Source organism: Cibotium barometz, chromosome 9 (assembly GCF_041138505.1).
Source record: "Cibotium barometz isolate CiBa-2024 chromosome 9, ASM4113850v1, whole genome shotgun sequence".
In the NCBI taxonomy this organism is placed as follows: domain Eukaryota; kingdom Viridiplantae; phylum Streptophyta; class Polypodiopsida; order Cyatheales; family Cibotiaceae; genus Cibotium; species Cibotium barometz.
Genome location: NC_141054.1, coordinates 29,154,989 through 29,181,354, shown reverse-complemented (window position 1 = coordinate 29,181,354; position 26,366 = coordinate 29,154,989). Strand labels below are relative to the sequence as shown.

Below are 26,366 nucleotides of genomic sequence, written 5' to 3'. Positions count from 1 at the left end.
TGGCAAAGGAAGGAATCATGCAGTAAGTCAGCGCACCTTTATCTGTTGACAGCCAATGATCCAGGGCAAGAACATAGTTCCAAGCTAGAAACTTGTCACACTTTTGAGACTGAACTAGATGTGGATAGCAGTTCAATGCCGCCCAAATGGAAGCAGGTTCAGTTGGCTCAACAATGCTTGTACTGTCAGCGAGCTCTCCATTCAGCCTCTTTGTAGCATCTTCGATTGTGGAGACCACAAAGGAGACAAGTCTCTGGAACTGCGACTCTTGGAAAAATAGGCTCTGCGCTGTTGTTCCTATCTTTTCAAACATATCCATCATCAAAGGTAGAATGTCCACTGAGTGTGTATAAATGAATCCATCAAAAGTCCTGATGACAACACAAGGTGTTCCACCAGGGAACAGATTTTAGAAACAGAATGCATTGGGAGTGCAGGGGTAGTGTTGCATCAAAGATGTTGGGGTGAGGGGGTGTGTCCATGCACACACCTTGTGTGTGCCATCACCCGTGGGCGTTTGGTCACTGGTGTATGCATGCATGTGTTACTCCCAGGGAACAGATTTTAGCAGCTGAATATTAAGGGTGCAAAGGTGAATGGGTGTGCTGGATCAAGGATGTTGGTGCAGTTGCTTGTTCATGCATGTGTGTGTGTAAATGAAAAAACATCTGCGCCTTAAGATGCAGTACTCAAACCTGAGTAAATAAGGCAAGAAAGGTTGGATGATAACATTATCTTGCTCCAACAACCCTCGTACAAAATAAAGCAAGCTGTAAACAATGAACCTTTTGTAAGTAGCCACACTTGTTTTTCGAGCCGGGGTCTAACACGGCCTTAGAATAAGCAGCTACACTCAAAACTTGTCATAACTCAAGAGCACTGCTGTTACATCAAGTTACCTTGAATAATCTGAGCAGTTCCAAAGTAGCGTCCACATGCGAGCATGGGACACAATGGCACTTGGTCCAATGCTTGCTCCCGTGACTTCAGAATGACTCTTTACAAGAGCTAGTATGAATCTCAAAATTTGAAAATATATCTGATTTATAGCAGCTTTTGCAGGTGCTGCAGATCCCAGAGAGACTTGAGAGGGATCTGTTTCTTCCCCAAGTGCCAAAAAATATGATTGCAAAAGCCTGTGGGAAAGATGAAAAAGCGGCTCGAAATCTGCATGCATAAATATTCTTGTTGAATAAATGAATGTGTGTATGTGTGTGTGTGTGTGTGTGTGCATGCACGCGAGCGTGTGTGTGTGTCCGCATGCACCTGCACACACACGGGCATGCGTGTGGATGGATGTATGCATATATGTGCATATGTAGGTATGTATGCATGTATAAATTTATGTATGAATATAATAGGCAGGCAAGTAGGTAGGTACTTGTGTATGTAACATGTAGCTAGCTAGCTGTGTGTGTGTGTGTGTGTGTGTGTGTGTGTGAGAGAGAGAGAGAGAGAGGTAGGCAAACAGCTGTGTGTGTGTGTGAAAGAGAGAGATGTAGGCAGGTAGGCCCAATAGCTGTGCGTGTGTCTATATGTGTCTACGTAAGCCTGCATAGAACATTCTTGTTGAGTAAATGAATGTGTGTGTGTGTGCACACACGCACCTGCATGTGCATGGATGTATGCATATAAATGTGTATGTATGTATGTATGCATGTATGCATACATACATACATCTATATATGTATGCATACATATATATGTGTATGTATGTATGTATGTATGTATGTAGGCATACATACATGCATGTATGTATGTACGTACGTACGTACATATACATACATACATAGTACATACATACATACATACATACATACATACATACATACATACATATATATATATATATATATATATATATATATATATATATATATATATATATATATATGTATGCATACATATATATGTGTATGTATGTATGTATGTATGCATGCACATACATACATGCATGTATGCATATATGTATGCATACATGCATACATACATGCATGCATGCATGTATGTATGTATGTATGTATGTATGTACGTACCTACGTACGTACGTAATAGGTAGGCAAGTACGTACGTATGTACGTAATAGGTAGGCAGGTAGGTAGGTAGCTGTGTATGTAACAGGTAGCTGGCTGCCTAGCTGTGTGTGTGTGTGTGTGTGTGTGTGTGTGTGTGTGTGTGTGTGTGTGTGTGCACGCGCGCGCGCATCTATATGTGTCTTATGTAAGTAGGTATAAATCTGTGTGTGTATATGTCTATATGTGTATGTAATTATGTATATGTGTGGTAAGTGTATGTATGTATGTACATATGTGTATGTGTATATATGTGGTAAGTGTATGTATGTATGTACGTATGTGTATGTGTGTATATGTATGTATATGATATGTCTGTATGCAATAGTAAGGTGGGAAGGTAGCCATGCACGTAGCTTTGTGTTTATTTTTTTACTCCCTGCCAACTTCCAAATAGTCTGACCATACACACAGAATAAAAAGGTAAAATAGCACATGAAGGCAGTTTGCAGACATAATTGAAGATAAGTGAATCACCATAGACTTGAATGCCCTTTCTGAATTCAAGTAAAGCATTGAGTAAAGAAAGTAGATTTGCCATAATCAACTTCTTGTCCTCTTCCAGTTGAGCACCTTCTCCCTTCTTCAAACCATCCATTCCTTCTAAAACCTTGTCACTAACACTGTCATTATCTTCATTTTCAATAGTTTTAGGTGCCTCACTCCTCGCAATGTCATGGTCAAGCACACTGCATGACAGATGCTTATAACTGAGAGGAGAGCTGTCTTCTAGGTCCAGAAGAGAGTTAAGTTCATCCAGCAAACAGACCCATAGTAGTGATAGTTTCTTCCGATCCAGCTCTTCACAGAGACGATGAAAAGTCTCTGAAAGAACCTCAACAATGACTTGGCCGCCTGCACCATCTACAGAACACATGCATGACGTACACATCCTTGCGGTCCCACAGAAGCACTCAAAAAGGTGAATAAACACAGCATCTTTCATGGCCTGTTGAGGAAATTATAGTACACAATACCATCATGACTTGAAGAAAATTACCTGGATCTTTCTTCCTCGCACTTCTAAATGTTGAGTTGTCCAAGAGTAGCCGCAAAACAGGTTCGGCTCGAGAATGCAGTGTGGCACCAGGACCTTTCAATGTGTGCCACAATAAGGAGCTGCAGCTGTTGATATTCTCCTTTGATGGTTTGGAAACTACCTCAGTAAACAATCTTCGTATGCCTGCATATACAATTGCATCCAAGCTTGTCCACAAATGTATTCAAAAAAGGAAAGATAAAGGTACAAAACAGAGGAAGGGAATGGGCACTGGGATAGTCATTTGTGCCCCTGCACAGCCAATCACAGCATGGAAAGAGAGGAGAAGGGAAGGGAGGGCCAGCAGGAATGGGCAGACCATTGCACACTCGCTGATGTCACGGGCACCTAGAGGTTACCACACCCGCAGGACTGGAATAGCCCTGTCCCAATCCCTTAGAGGTGGTGCTTCTGTTCTCGGCACATTCACAACTGAGCATGTAAAGCAGGGCAGGCCACTCTGGTGGCTTTGGACCCGCAGTGGTCCACCCCGACTGCCAGCCCACCGTGACAGTATGTAAATGATGTGCATACCTTTAACAAGTTGTTCAAGGGAAGTGTTTCTTAATAAATAGGATACAGCTTCAGCTGCAAAATCATGGATATGAGGTCGTCGATAGTATCGCAGCCGTTTTGTTGCCCTTTATAATAAAAAGAGAGAAAGAATTTGGCAGATTAAAAATCAACAATATATAAAACACAAGATGACAATTACATAGATATACACCTCGATATGCAAAGCTTCTAAAAACAAACAAAAAAGAAAAGGTCTTATCTCTATTTTGACTCACTTCAAGACAGAGATGATGCTCTTACAAAGAAGCTTTTGCATGTACTTGAAAATATAAGATAATGATGTAAAAACCTGCAATGGTTGAAGCAAACAACAATTACCAATGTCATCTAGCAAAGTGATTAAAAAACCCATGCATGTTTTTGAACCAATGATGATGCACTTTGATAGAAAAGATTTCTTTACCAACACCAGTTGGTGTGTCTTCACAACAAACATATTTCTTGGATGCTATAAAGATGATGGCCGTCGTTTTTTCTTTGGTGTATCACAAAGTGTATTTGTTCCACAGTCCACCAAGAGGGAGGACCAACCATCGGTGCACAGCAGGCAAGGAGATGTTGGGCTGAGCATAGATTCCGAGCCGTTCTGGTGGATACCGGTTTGGTGCAGCACTTCTAAGGCGTGTTGTTTCTGGTTTTAATTTCTTCCACACCGGAGTGCATTGGAGTTGGTGCAGAAAGGTACATGGCAATGGAGAATTGCCTAGTACTTCTCAGGAGCATTCTCGACATGCGGTACACAAGGATGCTCAATGGAGGTCAGTGCTTGATCTAGAGATGTTTGGTTACAAGAGTAGTTGGCAGCTTGTCTTTACACTTTTTGTTGTTAACAAGGCAAGGACAGAATGATAGCCTCGTGAGCAGATGCAAGGTGCTTGTGCACTGCTCAGGACAATTGGCATCTTGGATGACACTGGATTGGTTTTTTCATTTATTATTAGGACACTTTGTATGGACGCTAGTGAGGAAGAATGTGACACACCTACAAGTAGGCAATGGACAACTTTTGCGGGTTGTCTTTGGACAGCCAGGTTTGGGGCTGATTTGGCAGGCCTATGGATGCCCATAACTTTCCAGGTAAGGCACCCATTAACGGGACACGCTTTGGGCACAAATACTAAAGCATGGGACACCTTTTGGGCACAATACTAAAGCATTTGGAAGGTAACATTAAAACAGCTGGCCAACCTGAATCCGACTTGGCATGTTTTTCCTATAAAAATGAGGGTTGGATCCTCATTTGTTCATCTCACATTTTCCCGAGCACACAATCAGGAGCAACCATCAGAGGGAGGGCTGATTGGAGGGCTGGAAAGTGATATGCAGGAAGGCATTGAGCTGAGCACTGGCATCTAACAGCAGTGTTGGGCTGCAATCAGAGATCACATTTTCAGTATCATTTTTGTACTTGAAAACCTTTCATGGTACATAATACATAAGGTTCAGGGTTTCTTGTGTTTGTGCTTGTGTTTCTTTTCTGTTGCTATATATATATATATATATATCTGTTTCTGCTGCTCTATATCTCTCTGTTAACACTTGCACATAGGCACACGTACTCTACAACCCCCTTGCCAGGTAAGAGTGTATATCTCTCTGTTAACACTTGCACATAGGCACACGTACTCTACAACCCCCTTGCCAGGTAAAAGTGTATATCTCTCTGTTAACACTTGCACATAGGCACACGTACTCTACAACCCCCTTGCCAGGTAAGAGTGTGAAAGTATGAGGCCAAACTCTCTAGAAACAGTTACCTCACTCTGCATTCAAGATATTAAACTGGGAAGTAAGCTGGTTCTGGGCTGCCCACAGGCTGGACACAGCCTCCAAAGCTTCCCCAAACCTTGCCACTGTCGTCCATTTTGGTCACTTTGTTCTCGACCTGTGTATTCTTGTCCCTTGCTGAAATCTGCCAGCACAATATGCACCAACTTCTACCCTAGTGCATTTCTACATGTCTGTACTTGTCCCTTTATCAAATAGCACTCACAAATGGCCTGTAGCTCTCCCAAACTAACCTGTACGTGCTCTTGGTAGACATTAACATTATAGCATGATCAAAGTAGAATAGTGGAAACACAAAAACATTACCTGCTCAATAATATCAGGTTCATGATCACCTCCTGATTGAAACAAGTCCACACAAGCTCCTATGAACTGAGGTATAAAGCTGATTTAAAAAACAGAGTCTTAGACCTTGGGCAATAACTAATCATAAATCCTCTTGACTTTGCTTGTAATGCATGGTTTTAAAGCCATTTTGCCTCTCCTCATAATAAAAAAATATCAACTGAATAGAGTACGTGAAGGCTTACTGCAGAAAGTCGGATCTTAGGTCTCGAGACAGAATAGCAATCAGGCTGGGAACAAGAGAACACCAAAAACACTGAGTTAGTGAGCGACTAGCACATCATAACATAGGTATGGAAATGAGAAAATCCTCCATTATTATGTGAGAAATCTCACCTTTATACAATGTCTTGTGAGCTCCCTATGCTCATTTTACAATTGGACAAATTACTCCTACTTATGTTCTCTAATCGATGAGATTTTCTACTACCTTAGTATGGGCTCCAAGGAATGAATTGCACTGTAGTTCAAGTGAGAAAGTAAGGTATCCATTATCAATTCTTTGTGCAGTATCAACTGCGGCAGCGTTTGCACAATTGGCAAAAGCACTTCATATATTGATGTAAACTCCGCGGCACTATTGAGCTCCTGCCATGAGATGAGCATGGAATTGTGTGAAAACTAAATGTGAAGGCCCCATTTGTAATACTAACACATACATGTGTATGTGTGTATGCATATGTATGTGTACAAGCATCACAAGCCTTCTGGGAAATTAAGTCCATACAGATTGCTTGTGAAGGTTGCCTTAGCCTTCTGACGCTGCTCTAGTTCATGGAACTTTAAAGACAGAAGTATTTACCCTCCAAGCAACCAGTGACTCATGGAAAAATGAGGTTCCTCCAGTTGGCTCCAATTTCACAGGAGCTAAGCTTCTGAAGACATCCAAGTCGACTTCTTCGATCCTTTGCGAAAAACTCTTGAACTGCAAAGAAACACAACAAATATAAATTATAAAACCCTCATACAAAAAGGCATAATTTATGAGCCGTAAATATATACATGCATGAATGTGAGTATGTATCTATTAATATATGCATGCATGTAAGTACATACATACATGCATGAATGTAAGTATGTATCTATGTATATAGACATACACGCATGAATGTAAGTATGTATCATCTATGTATATATGCATGCCTGACCCTAGAAATACAGAAAGGCATGATTTATGAGCCGTAAATACATACATGCATGAATGTAAGTATGTATCTATGTATATATACACGCATGTATGTATGTATACATACACGTATGAATGTAAGTATGTACCATCTATGTATATATACATGCCCATATGTACCATCTATGTATATACACATGCCCGTATGTACATACATACAGAAATTAAGAACCCCGATTCTTGTTAAAGGAGATGACAAGGGGAAAACACATGATTTCATATTAAATATCATGAGGAAACGGGGGAAAATTACTCTGTACAATAAAAAGAGACAATTATTAACCTAACCGAAATATAAGGCATACATCTCTCTCTCTCTCTCTCTCTCTCTCTCTCCAGGGGTACACTGATTGATCGTGCGATTGAGCTTGGGTGGTCCAGACGCCCACGACCACGGAGGAGGGCATCCCAGCATAGACGGAGGTTGCAGCGGCAGATTCGGATTATTCTTGCGAGGCATGCGAGACACCCAGTCAGGGTGCTGACCACAGAGGATATTGAGGAGATCCGCCAGTGTCCGATGCGGCACATATTATGAGATGGAGGTACCTCCATAGTGTACCTTCCAGTTCCAGTTTCATTTTCTAGGTGCCAGTAGTATCATCTTTATTTTTCATTTTCTGGGTTTTTTTATCCAGACATTGTATCAGATCCACCATGATGTAACTTTTGGTCTCATAGGTCATTATGGCCTTTTGAAGACGTTAATATAACATTTCATTTCATTTCTCTCTCTCTCCACAACAAGATGCATGTATATGCAGAGTATGCACCAATGGTGAGGTGGAGGACAAAGAGCACTAGTTGTTTCAAAGCCCACCTTACTATGAGATCCGAGGGAGATTTCATAGTCACTTCCAGGATGGATTCGGCCCCCGCTCACAAGTCATCCGGTATAAGGACGGGGATGTTTCGGCATGTATTTGCTGGAGCTTCATAGTTACAGAGAGCTCACACTTAGGCATTACTTCAAGAGACAGAGTCGTCGATGCGGCTCCCAAACCTCCATTGTTTTGTCCCAGGCTAATCCCTGATTTGGGCAGCAGATAAACACAGTTTTTTGGCATGATTAGGGTCTTGTCAAGCACCGGAACAGATCCAAGTAGACAGGTATGAGGTCGGCCAGGTGTGGAGAGCCTTACTGGTGGTCGGCAGCTTTTTTGGTATTATTTGTCCAAAGGACCTGGCCGACCAGCAGTCAGCCAAGTCATTGTGTGTTCCAAAGCCTATATAAGTCTAGGTAGAGATCATTGTAGATCATCTTACTCCCTATGGAGTTAGGTCATAACGTAGGTGTTATGTTCCTTTTCGTGAAGGCCAAAGGCCACAAAAAGATGAACCTTTTTGTACTATATGTACATACTGAAATTACAGCACTTCTCTCTCTCTATCCTCTGTCTATGTTGATTAGATCTTGCATCAAGTGTTCCTATGCAGTGCTTAGGGCTAAAAGAAGACTACCCAGAGCTTCCGCATGTTACATCCATCACAAATTTCTTTGGGTAACAGCCACCAATTAATGTGGCCCAACAGAAGCAGCAGCAGGACTAGCCACGTCCACGACGACCTAAACGGATACCTAACCCTCTGGCCCCACGTACACGGGGTGTCACTACAAAGCATGTGCAATCCCTAGAGCCGGATGTGCCACTTCCACGACGACCTAAACAGACATGTGACCCTCTGGTCCCACATACACGGGGTGTCAATACTGAACATGCAAAATCCCTTCTAAGAGCCAGATGTCCCAGATGACAAAGCCCTCATCCCTCCACCATGCTGCAGATCCAGGATGTCCTTCAACAACAAGCTCCCATCACAAAGGGGAGATGTAATGGCTACTTTGCGTTATATCGAGAGGGATTCAAACCAGTCTCTAGGATCATGGATTTTCCAGACCAAAGATGCCTGGGGTTCTTTCTTCTAGACATAGTCACAAGGGACAGGGGACGGGAACAGGACGGGGAATGGCCATAAGTAGGGAACGGGGACAGGGGAGAGAACGGCACTTAAAAATTACTTTTTTTAAAAGTTTTTCTACTCTATTCTTATTCTACTTTGAAAGTACATCAAAATGAGCACAAATTTACACTAAAATGGTAAGCTTTTGAGTCATATTAAAGGCTTGAAGGCTTGACGGTGAAGTGTGAGAAAAGAGGTGTGTGTGCTTGTGCTTATATAGATAGGCAAGAGGGAGAGCCTAGAGGCAAGAGTCTTGAAGAGGCAAGGCTAGAAGGAGAGGCTAAATGCAAGAGGAGGTGGCATTAGGGACACATGTGGCATGGGCATTGGCGTTTGAGGCAAGGGGGAGGTGAGGATAGGTCCTAGGATAACTTATAAGGGCCCCCAAGACTCAAGAGGAAAGTGAGGATAGGTTGAGGCACAAAGTGGCAAGTGGGGCAAAAGGGGCAAGAGACTAGAGTGGCAAGAGGGGCAAAAGAGGGCCAAGAGGGCCACTATGGTCCTTGTGACTATGGGCCAAAGGCCTTGAACTATGGCCCAAAAAGGCCCCCAAGAAGACGTCCCCCAACGGTCCTAAACGTAACCGTTGGGCTAACCAACAGTCACTTGACCGTCCCCCTAGGATCCGTCCCCCACACCGTCCCTGCCCAGATCCATCTCCGTCCCCCAAGGGGGACGTCCGACCGTCCCCATTCCTACCACGTGAGTCCCCACGTCCCATCCTTCCGTCCCCTACGTCCCTTGTGACTAAGCTTTGGGAATATGGGATTATCAAGTACAAAGGACCAAGTGTTCGTAGCATGGTCCAAGCACTAAAGATGGTTTCTTGGACACAAAAATGGACTTTGGAGCTCAAGTGTCAAGTGGAAAGTATATATAGGGATCATCTCCTAAATTTTAGGGAAAGTTGCTATTTTTGGCAATCTCCGATGGAATTTCCGTTCGCGACATTACCTCTGGAATTCGACAAAGATCGAGTATTGCCAAAGCGCCGATGTGAAATTAGCTATCATCTCGGATATTTTAGTGTCCTCGCACTTGTCAATTCAGCTCTACATTGTAGCATTTTCTTGCTTATTTGAACATGAGAGAGTTCACCGTTTCTCTTCATTTATGAGCTCACCATAGCCATATCCAGCTTGGGGAAGATGATTTTCACTACTATGCACCATCTTGCACACCCCAGATGGCTGTTTTTCAGCAAAACAGTCCTAAAGCTTGTTGAAATTTCTGGTTTTATGAGATGTACAGGCTGTTTTTCAGCAAAACAGTCCTAAAGCTTGCTGAAATTTCTAGTTTTATGCGACGTACAGGCTGTTATACAGGTTTATGCGCTCATGGATGAGCCACATGTGCTAGTTTTTAGGTTTATGAGCTCATGAATGAGCCACGTGGGCTGGTTTATGGATTTATGAGTTCATGGATGAGCCACATGGGCTGGTTTACACATTTATGTGCTCGGGAAGAGCCATATGGGCTGTCATACAAGTTTATGCACGTATGGAAGAGCCATGTGAGCTGTTATACATGTTTGTGCGCCTATGGAAGGACATGTTGGATGGCCATATTGGATGAAGGACAGATTTATGATTGTATATGGATAATCCGGCATCTCCCATGGGAGAATAAGGCCCAAAAAGCTTATACATGTTATATTTTTCCTTGGATAATGAAATACTCCAAGGGGGGGGGGGGGGGGATATTCCAGCCTCTATGCGGTGTTATATGTGCAACTTCTATTTTCAGCTTTGTGGATTGTTTAATGGCTGTGATTAAATGCCGAAATGTTTAATTATGCTCATGGTCAAGTGATGCACACCCACTCCCATGCTTCCCAAGCGAGTTACAGCCAACCTCACTATTTTGGGCACCATGTTGCAGTGCCCTATGTGAGATATTCTTGGCTAATGCGAGAGTTTGGGGCTCTTTGTTGTTTTTTTAACGGATATTTCTTTTAGTTTTACTTTCAATACCATGATGATATATTTCATGAACATGATGTAACATTTTGATCTCATAGGTCATTTTGGCCTTTTGAAGACGTTAATACAACACTCTCTCTCTCTCTCTCTCTCTCTCTCTCTCTCTCTCTCTCTCTTAAGGGGGGCCATTCAGTGGGTAATTCAGGACCCCATCTCGCGTCGTCTCTACATCTCTTTTAGATTCATGTATGTTGTTTTAAAGACTCACTAAACTTAGGTTTAAAGAAAGGCTTCGTTGTTTCACACGGTCCTAGCTAGACGCATGCTACAACCCCTTATGTGGACACATGGCGTGTGGGACGAGACACCTGACGGGAGCGCCCCCTCATCTTGAAATTCTCGGACCTTGCCAGCAGGGCGGTTTTATCCCCTCCATGCAGACATCATTGAGTTCTCATGCTTGGGCAAAGTTCTCCTTTTAGGGAACTTCAACGCCAAGACTCCGAGCGAGCAGGCATCCGTATATGACCAAGAGGAGCATACCATGCAAGAGATAGACTTGGAGGAGATTGGCATTCAACGAGCATCACAGGACAGAGGGGGCATTACAACATCAAGGGGAGAGTTCCTTGTGCTGGGGACCACACGTGGCCTAGCCATCTTCAACGGGATGTCCCATTGGCCCTTCTTCCGGAGCTCTCACATGCTTCCCACATGGCGGAGGCTCGAGTACAATGGATTAGCTGATGGGATCTCCAGCTTTAGCCACATCCATACATACCTTCACTATTCCCACCCATCCCCTTTCCTTCAGCCTCAACTTTTCTCGACCATCCGCACCACCACCACCGCCCATCTCCCACTACACCCAGATTCACTTTCACCATGATGGGGACTGGACTTACTCCGACCATCTCTACCGACATCTAACATATGTCGACCTCAATCTCCCACTAGCCGACCTCACCTCTCACCTCACCACAATCTTACGCACCTCTGCCATAGCCGCATTTCCATGCACCAACCAATCTACCGCCAGACCCCCCACCGGCACCATGCCCCAAAATGATTGGTATGACGAGGAATGCTGCACAACACATGAACGTCTCTTACGCGAGGTTGCAACTGGCCAAATCCAAGAGTGAGATGCTCACAGGATTAACCAATACACAACCAAACGTAAGAAACGAGCACATGTTAAGGGCCAATACAAGGACTTATACGAATCTCTCAAAGGTGTGAACTGTACTGAGGGCTAGAGGAAAATCCGGGAGAAACGTCCACCCACACCCATCACATCTCCATCCATATGGCACACATATGCACGATGTTAAATTTGCAGCAATGTGATGAGCTATGGTGGGTCAAATGCTAGAATCAACATCATTAACAAAGAGATTAGACAATGATTAAGACGAGATTAGTGAGCAATTAACTGATAGCTTATTGTAGGCATGGATAATCAAAAACCAGCAAATTCTCATTAGGCCAATGCCTCAATTTATAGAGTTTACATCCAAGCATCTAATCCCACTGATCTCTCCTTGATTCACTCCACCTCTTTTGCTTGATTCTCTCCACCTCTTCCCAGAATATCTCCACACATCCTAAATCTTCTCATGCTACCCTTTATTCTCTCCCAGTAGATACTTCTCACCTTTTCACAGCTTCTCTCTCATTTATAGATTCTCTTTTCCAGCCTCTTTCTAAGGGCTTGTTCCCGCACACACCCTATTCACTTGTATATTTCAACACCTCCCCTCAAGTGAATAATCCTAGCACACCTAGACCCTATACCAAGTTTCCCTCTTACTTGGTAGCCCGCGACCAATGCCTCAAGTCCCTAAACTCATAGTCCTTGACACTCTCTCTCTCTATGTGTCCAAGACTACTACAAGTGCCCGTGACCTTGACTAAAGTGCTCACACATACATCTACCACATGGCCTACATCATCGGTGACTCAGAGGTGGTTTTACTCTGTTGGGACAGGTTACATTGGATTGTGGGGTTTCTCTCTCTCTCTCTCTCTCTCAGAAAAGTTGATCTGACTCCACTTCCTTAGGAGCCTCCATGAAGTTTGCCAATGTCGTTCCTTCTCCACTTGGTTTGCTGTAGCAGTCTCTTGCCATGTGTCCTGGCTTCCCACAGTTGTGGCAAGTGAAGGTCCTTCCTCTTACTCTGCCTCTTCCTTATCCTCGTCCTCGTGAGAATCCTCCTCGGGTGAAGAATGCTTCTTCCTCTCCAGTTGTTGAGTCCAGCCTAACCCTTTATTTTATAAGGTTAGGTGTTCACACTTATTTAAAAGTGGGCACCCACTTTGGGGCCAAGGTGGGGAGCCCCACTTTTAAGTGAGTGTGGGGGTGGGCATGGTCACCAACCCCCACTAGTCCCCCTTCATGCATGCGTGGGAAAACTCTAGTTGTAACTCCACATTAATTTTATTAAAAAAGCATCAATCGTTTTCTCTCCTTCAAGCGTGAGTATCCATCGCTTCTATCTGGCGCATGTTCATCAACCGGCGATCATCTTCTCTTGCGCTTGTTTTTCCCCAGGCGGCTGGCTGCAACTGCTTCTGTACCCTCTGTACTGCAGGCTGTACCTTCTGTACTGCAGGCTCTGTACAACTTCTCTCCCTCAAGCTGACGGCGGCGCTCACAGTTCTACAGGCTGCTGCGTACCTTCTCTCAACAAGGCATCTACACCATCTCTCAGGCGACTGTTGTCCCTTCAGCAGGTGGTTGCATATATACAGGCTGCGCTGCCTTTCACTCCTGTACACAGTCGTGGGGCTCCATCTACAGGCGGCTGCCCACCATCTACAGTTCACTACTGTGCGCCTGTTTTCAGCCAGCAAATCCCTTTCCTCTTGCAAACAACAGTGGGTGAATGCTCTCTTCATAGCAGGTTGCTCCTCCACACAGCAGCCAGGTCTCTATCCTTCTTGCAAGTGGATACTTCTTCTCTCACAGCAGGCGGCTGTACCCTTCGTGGTGGTGCTTGTCTTGTTAGTTCTACACGAGGCAACTCTTTCCTCAACAAGGGTGGCTTCATATTCTATGCAAACACCACAAGTTTTGGTCTCCTATCAACCATCTACAAGTAAGTGATTTTCAGATTTGAGTAAAGCATTTAATGTTTAAATCTGATAAGGGATTCATCCCTCTACGGCCACACCCGTTTGGTGCCGGGTTGTCCAAGCTGTATTGGCGAACCTCGGTCCAAAGGTGCTGAGATCGGGAGAGCCAGGCGTTAGTACGAGAGCGCCTGTTTGTGCGTGGTCTCGGAACACCAGTGAGGCGCTCTCCGCGGAGTCCAGTGAAAGCACAGGACCGTAGCGATTGGACCACACTAGTGGTCGTTCTGCTTCGAGCTTCTACATCGAAATTCGAGCCTATTTGTTTGGTACTGTTTTCATATGTACATGGACATTATCTGGTTCTTGGAACCCATGGAGCATTGTATTTATTAAATACTCCCAATAAATATATCATATATTGAGGGGGGGGTCAGCCCGTTCCGGCCCCAGTGCTGGTGTCCATCTTTCCATTTCATTTCATTTAAATTTCAAGTTGTATTAAGTTGTCCATTTCAAATTTGTGGTTTTAAAGTTGTGCTATTAAGCATGTGGGTGTCCAACGGAGTCTTTCCCACTTGACGGGATCGGTTTCACCTGGAGGGAGATCAAGCCCCTCCACCAGCTGTGGGTACAAAAGGCTTATTGAAAAAGAGCTAAAATTTTAATTTTTTCCTAATCCTAATTAACTAGGTGATTAGCAAGATAATGAGCTCTTAAATTTGATGGATTCTAAGCTAGACTCTGATACCATGTTAAATTTGCAGCAATGTGATGAGCTATGGTGGATCAAATGCTAGAATCAACATCATTAACAAAGAGATTAGACGATGATTAAGACGAGATTAGTGAGCAATTAACTGATAGCTTAATGTAGGCATGGATAATCAAAAACCAGCAAATTCTCATTAGGCCAATGCCTCAATTTATAGAGTTTACATCCAAGCATCTAATCCCACTGATCTCTCCTTGATTCACTCCACCTCTTTTGCTTGATTCTCTCCACCTCTTCCCAAAATATCTCCACACATCCTAAATCTTCTCATGCTATCCTTTATTCTCTCCCAGTAGATACTTCTCACCTTTTCACAGCTTCTCTCTCATTTACAGATTCTCTTTTACAGCCTCTTGCTAAGGGCTTGTTCCCGCACACACTCTATTCACTTGTATATTTCAGCACACAATCCCTATACAAGGTGCCAGATCAGCCCCCCATCCCACCACCATTGCATCCACCTTCTTCACACCCAACATGGTAGCCCGAGCCATCCAGAAACTCAAAAACGGTAGATCACAGGACCATGAGGGCCTCTTAGCAGAGCACAACTCCCATGCGGGGAAGACTCTGGCACCCCTCCTGGCTCATATGTTCAACCGGGCTCTTTCGAAAGGCTTCGCACCCACCTGGACAGACAGCCCATATCATCACACCCATCCATAAAGCCGGAGATCTCATGGACCCCAACAATTACAGGGCTATTATGATTGGCCACACAATGGCCAAACTTTATGGGTCAGTACTTGACATAGTCACACGGGACGGGAGGCTGGGACGCGGGGACGCCGTTTCGGGATGCGGCAGAAACGGGGATGGACGGGGACGGGGACGGGGACGGACGGAGACCCCCCCCTGAGGTGTCCCCCACAAGGGACGGTGTGGGGGACGGCAAATAGCCGTTGCACATTCCAACGGTCAGTTTTGTGACTGTTTTTTGACCATTTTCTAGCTGTTGGGGGATGCCATTAGGGGGGCGTGTGTGCCATTTTGACCCATAGTAACAAGGGCCCATAGTGGCCCTCGTGCCTTGGCCGTTGTCCCTTGCCTCTTCCCTTGAGTCTTGCCTCTCTCACTTGCCTAAAGAAGATGAAAATGCAACCATAGGGGCAACATACCACGAAGCGCTTCCCGCCAGGACCCTTGTTGAGGCCCTTGATGGAGCGTTGCTGTAAATGGCTTGGCATGGTGTGTCAGGGTGGAGTAAATGGCCAACTCGTCAGGCTCATGACCTGAAGACTGAGGGTTCGAACCCTGCCCCCTCACGTAATGCTGTCAGTTGTAAAAAAGCAAATGAAGATTATCGTATAATAATCCATGATTAACAACGGGAAACGTTTCCATCCTGCAGCAATAAAAATGCAAACTAAAAGAACGATTCATAACATTAAGAACAAACAGAAAAAAAAGAGCAAGGGGGAGGAATGGTTTCAAAACCCTAAATAAAAAGATGAAAATGCAACCAGAGGGGTAACATACCACGAAGCGCTTTCCGCCAGGACCCTTGTTGAGGCCCTTGATGGGGCGTTGTTGTATATGGCCTAGCATGGTGTGTGTGTATCTCTCTCTTGTGGGCTGATGAGTATATACCTTCATAAAGTCCGAAAAATCTAAACTTACAAATTGAGGGATTTGAGAAAGAAATAATAGTGAAGGACAAAGACAAAAACAAAGCATTCGAAAGATCAAAAACAAATAAACTAACAAACCTAGCTACTAAGGAGAGAAAATCAAAAGATAATATCAAACGAAAACAATTACATAAATGAAAGAAACTTTAAAAAATAAAAAATAAAAAACACACACACACAAAAGCATACACACACTTCTTCGTAATAAGAACTTAAACCTTTTGAGCTGAGATACTAAACAACAACACAAAATAGCAAAACAGAGAACTCTAAACTCTAGACCTAAAGCACTTAAGAGCCGGAACCAAACATTAAGCTAAACTTTAAAAAAGACTTCGACTCAAAAGTGCAACCATTGACTCCAATGTCTATCCGAACATAAAGTGTAGGTTCATCAACTCTATCATGCATAGCGTGGGGGACAATAAGCTATGGGCTGATGAGTATATACTCTCTTCAGGTAACTATGCTCTTCAGGTCAGCCAGAGCGCATAAAAACCTTCAACTACTTCGGGTTGAGGCTATGCCCTACTTGACTCGCTATGCCCTCCATGCAAACAAAAATCTGCGATGACTTGGTCGGCACAGGAAGAAAAAATTAGGGTTCATGAGTTGGTCAGCAAAGGATGAAAATAGAAGAGATACATAATGTCATTGTCTCTACAAGCAATAAGATCAAATGAAGCAATAAAATCAGCGTTTATTTGGTCAGCACAAGATGGTTTTACGAGTTTTAACGCAAAGAACTACAGATAGGAGGTACCAATGGTTTCCAAGTGTAGGTAGTTCTGCATTCTTGTTTTCGTATTGTTGTCGGTAGACTTTTTGGCGTTGCAAAGAGGCCACCGTCATGAGAAGGAAACGTTGTTTATAACATTCGTAAGGTCTTTCTTAATTAAGGTCTTGAACATTTACTACAGACTAATTAATCAAATTTCAATTTTCACTTGCTTTGGCTCCCTATTCACCCCAAACATAATGTTCACCCCTCTTACCCCTAAGATGGGTGGAGTTTAGCCTTAGGGGCTAAGTGGATCGTCTAGATGAGATGAGAGCTAGGTGTATAGGGGTATGCCACATGACCATGTGTGCCAGTGTGAGGCCCCATTAGGATACTCATCGTCCTATGCATACTTGAAGAGTTTTATCATGCTCATAGGATGGGAGTCATGGCAATATCAAATGTATTGTAATGCTGGGGATGGTGAAACATTTAAGTACCAAAGTACCTGTAGATGGCTTAAATTGGTCTCATTTAGGTAGTGTTTGGGTCTCTTTTGGTACCATTTGGGCAGACAAATGCGGGCCCATGGTGATAAGGGTCTCAATCAGGGGGAGGTTGTTAGTCTTATTTCCTTTAGTTTGAAATTCCTTGTTTATGTATGCGCAAATTCTAAAATATTATACAACTCCTTAGCAACAAGAAGAATGCTATCAAGAATTGAGTTGCACTCTTATAGATTCTCATTAGATTCCCTATATATTCCCCTTTTGGTAAACCCTAGATACATGGAATATTCCATTTTGTTACTCGCTTATATATATACCATCTCAATAATGTAAGTTGCGGACATTTAGTAGGATATCATGTGTGTGCAAACACGCTCCACTCTCTCCATCTTACTCCTCATTCCTATTGAAAAGACATGGTGTGCTTGAGTGTGATGTAATTGGCATTTAAGGTGGATAAAAATAATCCATTGTAATAAGTGGTAGAGAAAGAAAGAGAAAAACTCGTGGAAAGGAGATAAGGTAGATAATGTTTTGAAGATTTCTCTCAATCTCATATTAGTTCCAAAGCCACATATAATGTCTTATAGGCATGGCCTCATTCAACCCACACTCTAAAAACTTTCCACCAATTTAACTCTCCTATAATGCTATTTTCCAATCAACTAATACACACTCCAACCATTCAAAATCACACACACATATGTCTATACTGAGCTTTTATTTATAACACCCTCCCTATGGGCAAAGCCGAGGCAAAGCCAACTGCCATTCATCAACAATCTAATAATCTTGATGCCCTAAGAAAAGGGACATCAAGTAAATGTCAAAGAAACGAGCTGAGTTGGAGAAATCTTTGAGTTGGAAGAGTACACACATAGGGGCACACCTTCCACCCAGTGCCCATGCACATCTACATATTTCACTACGGGCAAGCGCTTTGCCATCTGTATGAAGTAAGATTTCTCTCAATCTCATATTACCCACTCCTTAGGTAATATGAGATTGAGAGAAATCTTCAAAACCTTATCTCCTTTCCACGAGTTTTTCTCTTTCTTTGGCCAGTGTGTGGCCAATCATAATAGCCCTGTAATTGTTGGGGTCCATGGGATCTCCGACTTTATGTGATGATATATGGGCTATCTATCCAAGTGGGTGGGAAGCCTTCCAAGAGAGCCCGATTGAACCTATGGGCCAGGAGGGGTACCAAAATCTCCCCCGCATAGGAATTGTGCTCTGCCAAGAGGCCCTTGTGGCCCTGCGATCTACCGTTTTTGAGTCTTTGGATGGCTCGGGCTACCATGTCGGGTGTGAAGAAGGTGGATGTGATGGTGGTAGGATGGGGGACTGATCTGGTACCTCGTATAGGGATCGTGCATATGTGTGCCATATGGATGGAGATGTAATGGGTGTGGGTGGGCGTTTTCTTCCAGCCCTCGGTACAATTCGGTATAAGTCCTTGTATTGGCCCTTAACATGTGCTCATTTCTTACGTCTAGTTGTGTATTGGTTATTCCTTTGAGCATCTCACTCTTGGATTTGGCCAGTTGCAACCTCACGTAAGAGACGTTCATGTGTTGTGCAGCATTCCTCGTCATACCAATCATTCTGGAATCTGGGCATGGTGCCGGTGGGGGGTCTGGTAGTAGATTGGTCGGTGCATGGAAATGCGGCTATGGCAGAGGTGCGTAAGATTGTGGTGAGGTGAGAGGTGAGGTCGGCTATTGGGAGATCGGGGTCTACATATGTTAGATGTCGGTAGAGATGGTCGGAGTAAGTCCAGTCCCCATCATGGTGGAAGTGAATCTGGGTGTAGTGGGAGATGGGTGGTGGTGCGGCTGGTCGAGAAAAGTGGAGGCTAAAGGCAAGGGGGCGGGTGGGAATGGTGAAGGTATGTATGGATGTGGCTAAAGCTGGAGATCCCATCAGCTAATCCATTGTACTCGAGCCTCCGCCATGTGGGAAGCATGTGAGAGCTCCGGAAGAAGGGCCAATGGGACATCCCGTTCAAGATGGCTAGGCCACGTGTGGTCCCTAGCACAAGGAACTCTCCCCCTGATGTTGTAATGTCCCCTCTATCCTGTGATGCTCGTTGAATGCCAATCTCCTCCGAGTCTATTTCTTACATGGTATGCTCCTCTTGGTCATATACAGATGCCTGCTCGCTCGGAGTCTTGGCGTTGAAGTCCCCTAAAAGGAGAACTTTGCCCAAGCATGAGAACTCAATGATGTCAGCATGGAGGGGATAAAACTGCCCTGCTAGCAAGGTCCGAGAATTTCAAGATGAGGGGGCGCTCCCGTCAGGTGTCTTGTCCCACACGCCATGTGTCCACATAAGAGGTTGTAGCATGCACCTAGCTAGGACCGTGTGAAACAACGAAGCCTTTCTTTAAACCTGAGTTTAGTGAGTCTTTAACATTAAAACAGCATACATGAATCTAAAAGAGATGTAGTAGAGATGACACCAAATGGAGTCCCGAATTACCCAATAAAGGGCCCCCCCTACAAGCAAGAGTATTTGCTTTATTTCTTCTTCCGGAGAATTGTATACAAGCTGAATTGTGTCCCCAAGACCGAGCGAACAAACTGACTGACTGACCACCAAACGCAAGGACAAAGCGACCAATCCTTGGGCAAAACTATGCATAAGCTTTAGGCGATTATGAAGCTATCTTCGAGAGAAATACACCGGCCCGAGACTGAGGGTAGGTGTGCTGAATACTCTTGAAGAGACTGAGCTTCTTTGCCTTGGGCTGAAAGCACAAGAATGGCTGTAGGTATGCACAGGCAAGAGCCTAGGCATACATGCTTGACTTCTTATGATAATCTCTGATTTGTACCTGATGATTTATGGCCTGAACTGGTCTTGCCCTTTTATATGCTCGACAGTTCTGGTCAGCTGCTTCAAGAAGCTGTCGGCCTGTAGGAATTGTCCCACAACTACTTTTGCATAGGCATTTAATGCCTGTAACTGCTGGTCAGCTGCTGGGGCTGGTCGGCGGGCTGCTGGGCGACTGGTTGCACAGCCTGGCTGACACATTCTAGCCAAGCCGACTGGTTGTCTAGCCTGGCCGACTAGCTCCCAAGCCCATAAGGGGCTGCCGACAGGGCCTTGGTGCATGGCAAGGGGTTTGGCTACCCCTTGCAAGGCTACCCCACCTTTTGGGGCTGGCCTTACAGCTGGCCCCTTCTACATGCAATGCAACTATATGCCTAACATGCATCTACTGCTATGGCTGACATCTACATGCAACTATACAATGAACACTTGCTGAATTCTCCGGAGCGACCTGACTGACACTCTAAGGCTGGGAGACTAACATACGTAGCTCGTGCCTGACACGACCCGGACTGGGCTCACAGCATATGACAAATATATCCTAAAAGGTACTACTTTTGTACATGATTCTTGCACTGTTGATACCACAGTGCATGGGTGCACGTGAAAGGGGTCCCTTCCACTTTGAGTTTCTTGCATAGGGCTAGAGCGCCGGCCTTGGGAGATTCCCCCCCCCTCTAGTCCTGTCACCCTCACATGAAGAGCACGGACCTTCCTCATGTTCTCTTCCAACGTATCATGTAAGATGGGCGTGGGTGTGGGGTGTTTTCTCACCACTTCTATCCATTCTTTCTCTACGTCTTGCTTAACCACTACGGCCCACCCTTTCCCCATCTCCTTCCTTGTGGCTACCAAACCTTCTTGCAGTTTGTTTTTTAGGCTTTCAACCTCCAAGGCGAGAGAGAGAGAGAGAGAGAGTGTGTGTGTGAGAGTGTTGTATTAACGTCTTCAAAAGGCCAAAATGACCTATGAGATCAAAATGTTACATCATGTCCATGGAATACATCATCATGGTACTGAAAGTAAGACTAAAAGAAAATATCCGTTAAAAAAACAACAAAGAGCCTCAAGCTCTCGCATCAGCCAAGAATATCTCACATAGGGCACTGCAACATGGTACCCAAAGTAGTGAGGCTGACAAGGCAGGAGAAAGTACTGCGATGGTGGGAAATGATGGCTCTAATCCTCTTGAGGTGACGTGAGCGTGGGCGGTGGCCACTATGTCGGGGGCATCAGGCTGTGCATAGCTCAGTGGCTCTGTCTAATGTCACTCCTCTCGGCCAGGCTCCTGCATCAGCATGTAGGTCGGGGGGAGTGGGTGGGTTTGCTCTCGGGGCTCTAGTTTGGAAGAAGTCAGTGAGAGCTCTCTATGCTGGTCCTTGGGCGGGTGCAGCTGATCTGGGCTGCAGTAGGGATTCCATGTGTTTGAAAAGCTCCAGAAGCATAGTCACAAGGGACGTAGGGGGCGGTAGGATGGGACGTGGTGACACCGTGTCAGGACGTGGGACGGTCGGGGACGGTCGGACGTCCCCCCTAGAGGCGTCCCTCACAAGGGACAGGGGGACGGGAACGGATCTAGGCAGGGACGGTGTGGAGGACGGATCCTAGGGGGACGGTCAAGTGATTGTTGGGCAGCCCAACGGTCACTTTTATGACCATTGGGGGACGTCCTCTTGGGGGCCTTTTTGGGCCATAGTTCAAGGCCTTTAGCCCATAGTCACAAGGGCCATGGTGGCCCTCATGGCCCTCTTTTGCCCCTCTGGCCACTCTAGTCTCTTGCCCCTGTTGCACCAGCTTTCCAAGTTGTGTCTCAGTAGTGCCATAACCAGCTGGTCCAGCAGCCATGCTGCGGGCAGGATAACCCCCCACATTGGAATTGTGGCCGGCATCATTTGTCCCATACCCATATCCAGCACTGTTATACCCCGCATTGCCACCATTTGTTTGAGGAGCAGCACCACCTGTAATCCATCCTTGATTGAGCACCATATGCACTCATCCTGCAGCTCCACAAGCTCCGTAAGCAGCTGGGCTCCCACCACCTGCAAACCCTGTACCAGAATTACCCCAAGGACTCCTCGGACCAACAGGTGGGGCACTAACATAACCTCCAGATGACGCCACAGGAGCGCCATAACCTGCTGCACCACCATATCCTGTTGCAGGAGGAGCATTACCATAGCCAGCACCATATGTTCCTGCAGGAGGGTATCCAGCTCCACCACCATAAGCAGAAGCTCCATATGCTCCATTCATGGGCACACCATAACCTGGAGCTGCTCCATATCCGGGTGTTCCATAAGCAGCTGGGCCATAAGGTGGATACCCACCTCTTGTCAGAATACGCAGCGGAGATTATTACCAGATCTGGGAACACAAGAGCAAAACGCAATGCAGAAAAATAACAGCACAAGAGATAAGAGTGGTAGAGGCGTGTAACTCTGCTCTATATACACAAGATCCCGGGAATGATACAAAATGGAATGGGGGCCATGGGGCCATTTAATATGGCCCCAAATACCCAATCGGCCTGTGCTAAAGGCAGCCGACTGGCCCTGAACCTCACGACCACCAAATACACTCAGTCGGCCAGCTGTCCTCAGTCGGCCTGAACAGATATGAGGTCGGGTTCTTGAAGGTACAGTCGGCCAGCACAAAGGCCCTCCTGCCAACACAGGGAAGCCACCCAAGCCATAGAAAAATAGGAAAAATGGGGGAAAAATACGGAGAGTGGGGAAAAATGAGAAAACACCTCATAAGGGCGGGCACACCCACAACAAAGGCCCTGGTGTATAAAAATAGACAGGAGATGACTTCTAACACCCCCTCTCAGCTCCTGGCTGTGAAACCAACCACAGGGAGCTGGGGTGCCGCCTGAGCAAATCCTGAGATAGCGACTTCGTAAAGAGGTCCACCGTACTGTCCTCCGTCGAACAGAACTCTAGCAAGATGTCATCAGCAACAATCTGTTCACGAACACAGTGCCTCTGGATGACCATGGGTTCCTCCAGTGGAAGCCCAAACCTGCAATGCAACCTCTGCATCCTCACCACCTCACAAGCAGCATCATAAGCAGCCCGGTACTCTGCCTCTTACTGCTCCGTAAAACTGCTCTTGGGCCTTTAGTAGATCTCCTCGTGTTCGGATCTCCTCCCCAAACTAAGTCACTCCAACCGTGGAGTCGGACTCAGCAATCAATCCCCCTCCTGTGTAAAAGAGTCCATGATCCTTCGCATGCCACAGAAACCACAAGAAACGCAATCCTGCCTCCCAAAGAGTCATCTGCAACAACCATGAGCTCAACTGCCTCACCAGGAAGCTCCCGTCCAATCTGGTGTCCATCAACCAGATCAATGAACCATTCTGCTTCTGAGGCAAAGAGGCATCACACTGCTCACAAGGATCAACACCTGTTACGGTGCAAAAACAAGTCCTGGAAACTTGTTGAAGACCACGCAAGGCCTTTTGAAACCTATCAACCACCCCCTCTGACTCCGGAACCACAAAGCCTGGAGTATGCACCTCCTTCTGCAAGTAATCAACTGCCACCTGCCTGGCTTTCCGAAAGGTCCCCGTGGAAAAAACATCCTCATCTACAGGAGGTTCTTTGTCCCGAATACTACGAGACATCAGAGCATAAGTTACGTGTTCAGTTTCCTCTGACTGACGAACACAAGAACTACCAACATCAATACTGGAGAGTTCCTGCCAACTGCTGCCATCTACTCGCAAGCTATCCACCATCTGGTCCCGGAAAGCCTGTACCTGCAGCGTATCCACACTTAAGTGGCCATTACCAGACTGCCACTCATCACAAACCTGAGGACCGGGGAGAGAGAGTGCTGAAAGCTTGTAAACTCCATTCTCCACTCCGCCTTCCCAAACTACCTCGCCTGTTGCTTTGTCCCAGAGAGCAACAAAGTGCTCATCAAACTCCACCCGTACGCCAGTCTTGCAAACTTGATGCACTGACAACAAATGAAAACCAAGTGACGGAACATACAACACCTGGGAGGAATGCTTCTCCCTCTGCCATCGGGAAAAACTATCTCCATCCTGCCCTCACTGTGAACTGGGATAGTGGACGTATCCCCAGTAAAAATGTGACCAGAAAACCTGCAAAGATCCTGTAAACCGGAACAGGAAGGAGTCATGTGCCTGGAAGCACCACTATCTAGAATCCACCCCCGAGTATCCGTTGCGGAGAGTCTTCCAATCTCCTCCCTACCTGAAGAAAATGAAACATCGGTGTCCACCACCTCCAAGTGCACAAAAGCCAGAGTCTTCATGATTGCTGCTGAGGAATCTTCACCCTTCTCGGTCTTCCACTTGGGACACTGCCTCCAATAGTGGCCTTTCTCGCCACAATCATTACAGGTCCTCTCTGCCTTTAGTTTCTCGCGGTCAGTAACGGACTTCTTCTCAGAAGACTTCTCCGACGAAGCCTTCCCTTTGCCCGTGTTACGGCCTTTCGACCGTTGGCCAGTTAAGGCCTCCGAACCTCCACCCTGAGGAGGGTTCGTGAATCGTTCCTCCTGGTCCAAGACCATGGGCACAAGCTCCTCCCACGTGATGGTGCTGAGCCTGCCACTAGTAATCGAAGATGAGTAAAATGTTGAGTACTGAGAGAGCAAGTGTGACAGCAACGTTATGGCCATGTCCTCTGACGATATCTCCTTCCCAGCCTGAAGAACTTCCTGCTGAAGAGCCTGCAGCTTGTTAATATACTCCCGCATCGTCAACGACTTTGCAAGGCTCATAACCCGCATCTGTACTTCCAAGGAAATCCTCTTCATGGGTGATACCCTGTTGTAAAGAGAAGCCAAATGCTGCCATATACCTCTGGCCAGCATCATATGCTTTACATGATTGATTACCTACGGTGTGCAGTTGAGAAAGATAAACGAACGGACCCTGGCGTTGACACGATCCCACATCTGTGTCTGAGCCTCCCGGTCCTTTCGGATCGACGGTAACTCCCCTTCCTCTACTTCCGGCCGTGGAACCCCAACAATGATGAAATCAGCGAGGTCGTAAGACTCCAGAACAGATTCCATCATAACCTTCCATATGCCGTAGTTGCTCCCGTCTAACTGACGGTCCACTGGGAACGTGGGGAGTGTCGGGATCTTCACAGCCTCTCGGCCATCTCAAACAGATCTGCCATTGCGGGGATGTACTCGAAAAGGGTGGGTGGGTGGAAACAAAAAAGAACTAACACCTGCAAGTGGCTGTCCAACAAATCAACCCGCCGTCCTCTTGCTTCTCCTCTTCCCCAACAGTCCACCAATCAGCAACACAATAGTCCCCCTCTTGCTCACACAAATCCCAAGACCTATCTAGAGCCTAGGCTCTGATACCATGTCAGAATACGCAGCGGAGATGATGACCAGATCTGGAAACACAAGAGCAAAACGCAATGCAGAAAAATAACAGCATAAGAGATAGAGTGGTAGAGGCGTGTAACTCTGCTCTATATACACAAGAAGATCTCGGGAATGATACAAAATGGAATGGGGGCCATGGGGCCATTTTATATGGCCCCAAATACCCAGTCGCCTGTGCTAAAGGCAGCTGACTGGCCCTGAACCTCCACGACCACCAAATACACTCAGTCGGCCAGCTGTCCTGAGTCGGCCTGAACAGATATGAGGTTGGGTTCTTGAAGGTACAGTTGGCCAGCACAAAGGCCCTCCTGCCAACACAGGGAAGCCACCCAAGCCATAGAAAAAATAGGAAAAATGGGGGAAAAATACGAAGAGTGGGGAAAAATGAAAAAACACCTCATAAGGGCGGGCACACCCACAACAAAGGCCCTGGTGTATAAAAATAGACAGGAGATGACTTGTAACACCTCTCCCACCTGGGGGTGGGCCATAGCGAGGACCACCATATGCATTTCCAGAACTTGGGTTGCTTCCCTGTC

At 45.7% G+C, this 26,366-nt stretch overlaps 1 protein-coding gene and 1 pseudogene across 2 annotated transcripts in view; both read right to left on the bottom strand.

Annotated features, from left to right (window-relative positions):
- LOC147635431 (ARM repeat superfamily protein) overlaps positions 1–16,013 on the bottom strand; it is a 75,192-nt gene extending 59,179 nt beyond the window's left edge. Inside the window, exons 1-12 of one of the 2 annotated variants that reach the window (XM_086802691.1) lie at positions 15,859–16,013; positions 6,623–6,745; positions 6,251–6,408; positions 6,006–6,050; positions 5,782–5,860; positions 3,903–3,976; positions 3,646–3,752; positions 3,073–3,255; positions 2,550–2,936; positions 900–1,167; positions 696–770; positions 37–371 (exon numbers count right to left, since the gene is read on the bottom strand). In XM_086802691.1, the coding sequence (XP_086658817.1) occupies positions 37–371; positions 696–770; positions 900–1,167; positions 2,550–2,936; positions 3,073–3,255; positions 3,646–3,752; positions 3,903–3,976; positions 5,782–5,860; positions 6,006–6,050; positions 6,251–6,408; positions 6,623–6,745; positions 15,859–15,927 (1,903 nt within the window). In that variant the 5' untranslated portion in view covers positions 15,928–16,013. Of the gene's footprint in view, positions 1–36; positions 372–695; positions 771–899; positions 1,168–2,549; positions 2,937–3,072; positions 3,256–3,645; positions 3,753–3,902; positions 3,977–4,875; positions 5,015–5,781; positions 5,861–6,005; positions 6,051–6,250; positions 6,409–6,622; positions 6,746–15,858 lie in introns of those variants that run through there. The other variant, XM_086802692.1, reaches the window with a different exon arrangement.
- A 5,906-nt stretch (positions 16,014–21,919) lies between these two features.
- Positions 21,920–26,366, bottom strand: part of LOC147635430 (uncharacterized) — an 11,238-nt pseudogene continuing 6,791 nt past the window's right edge.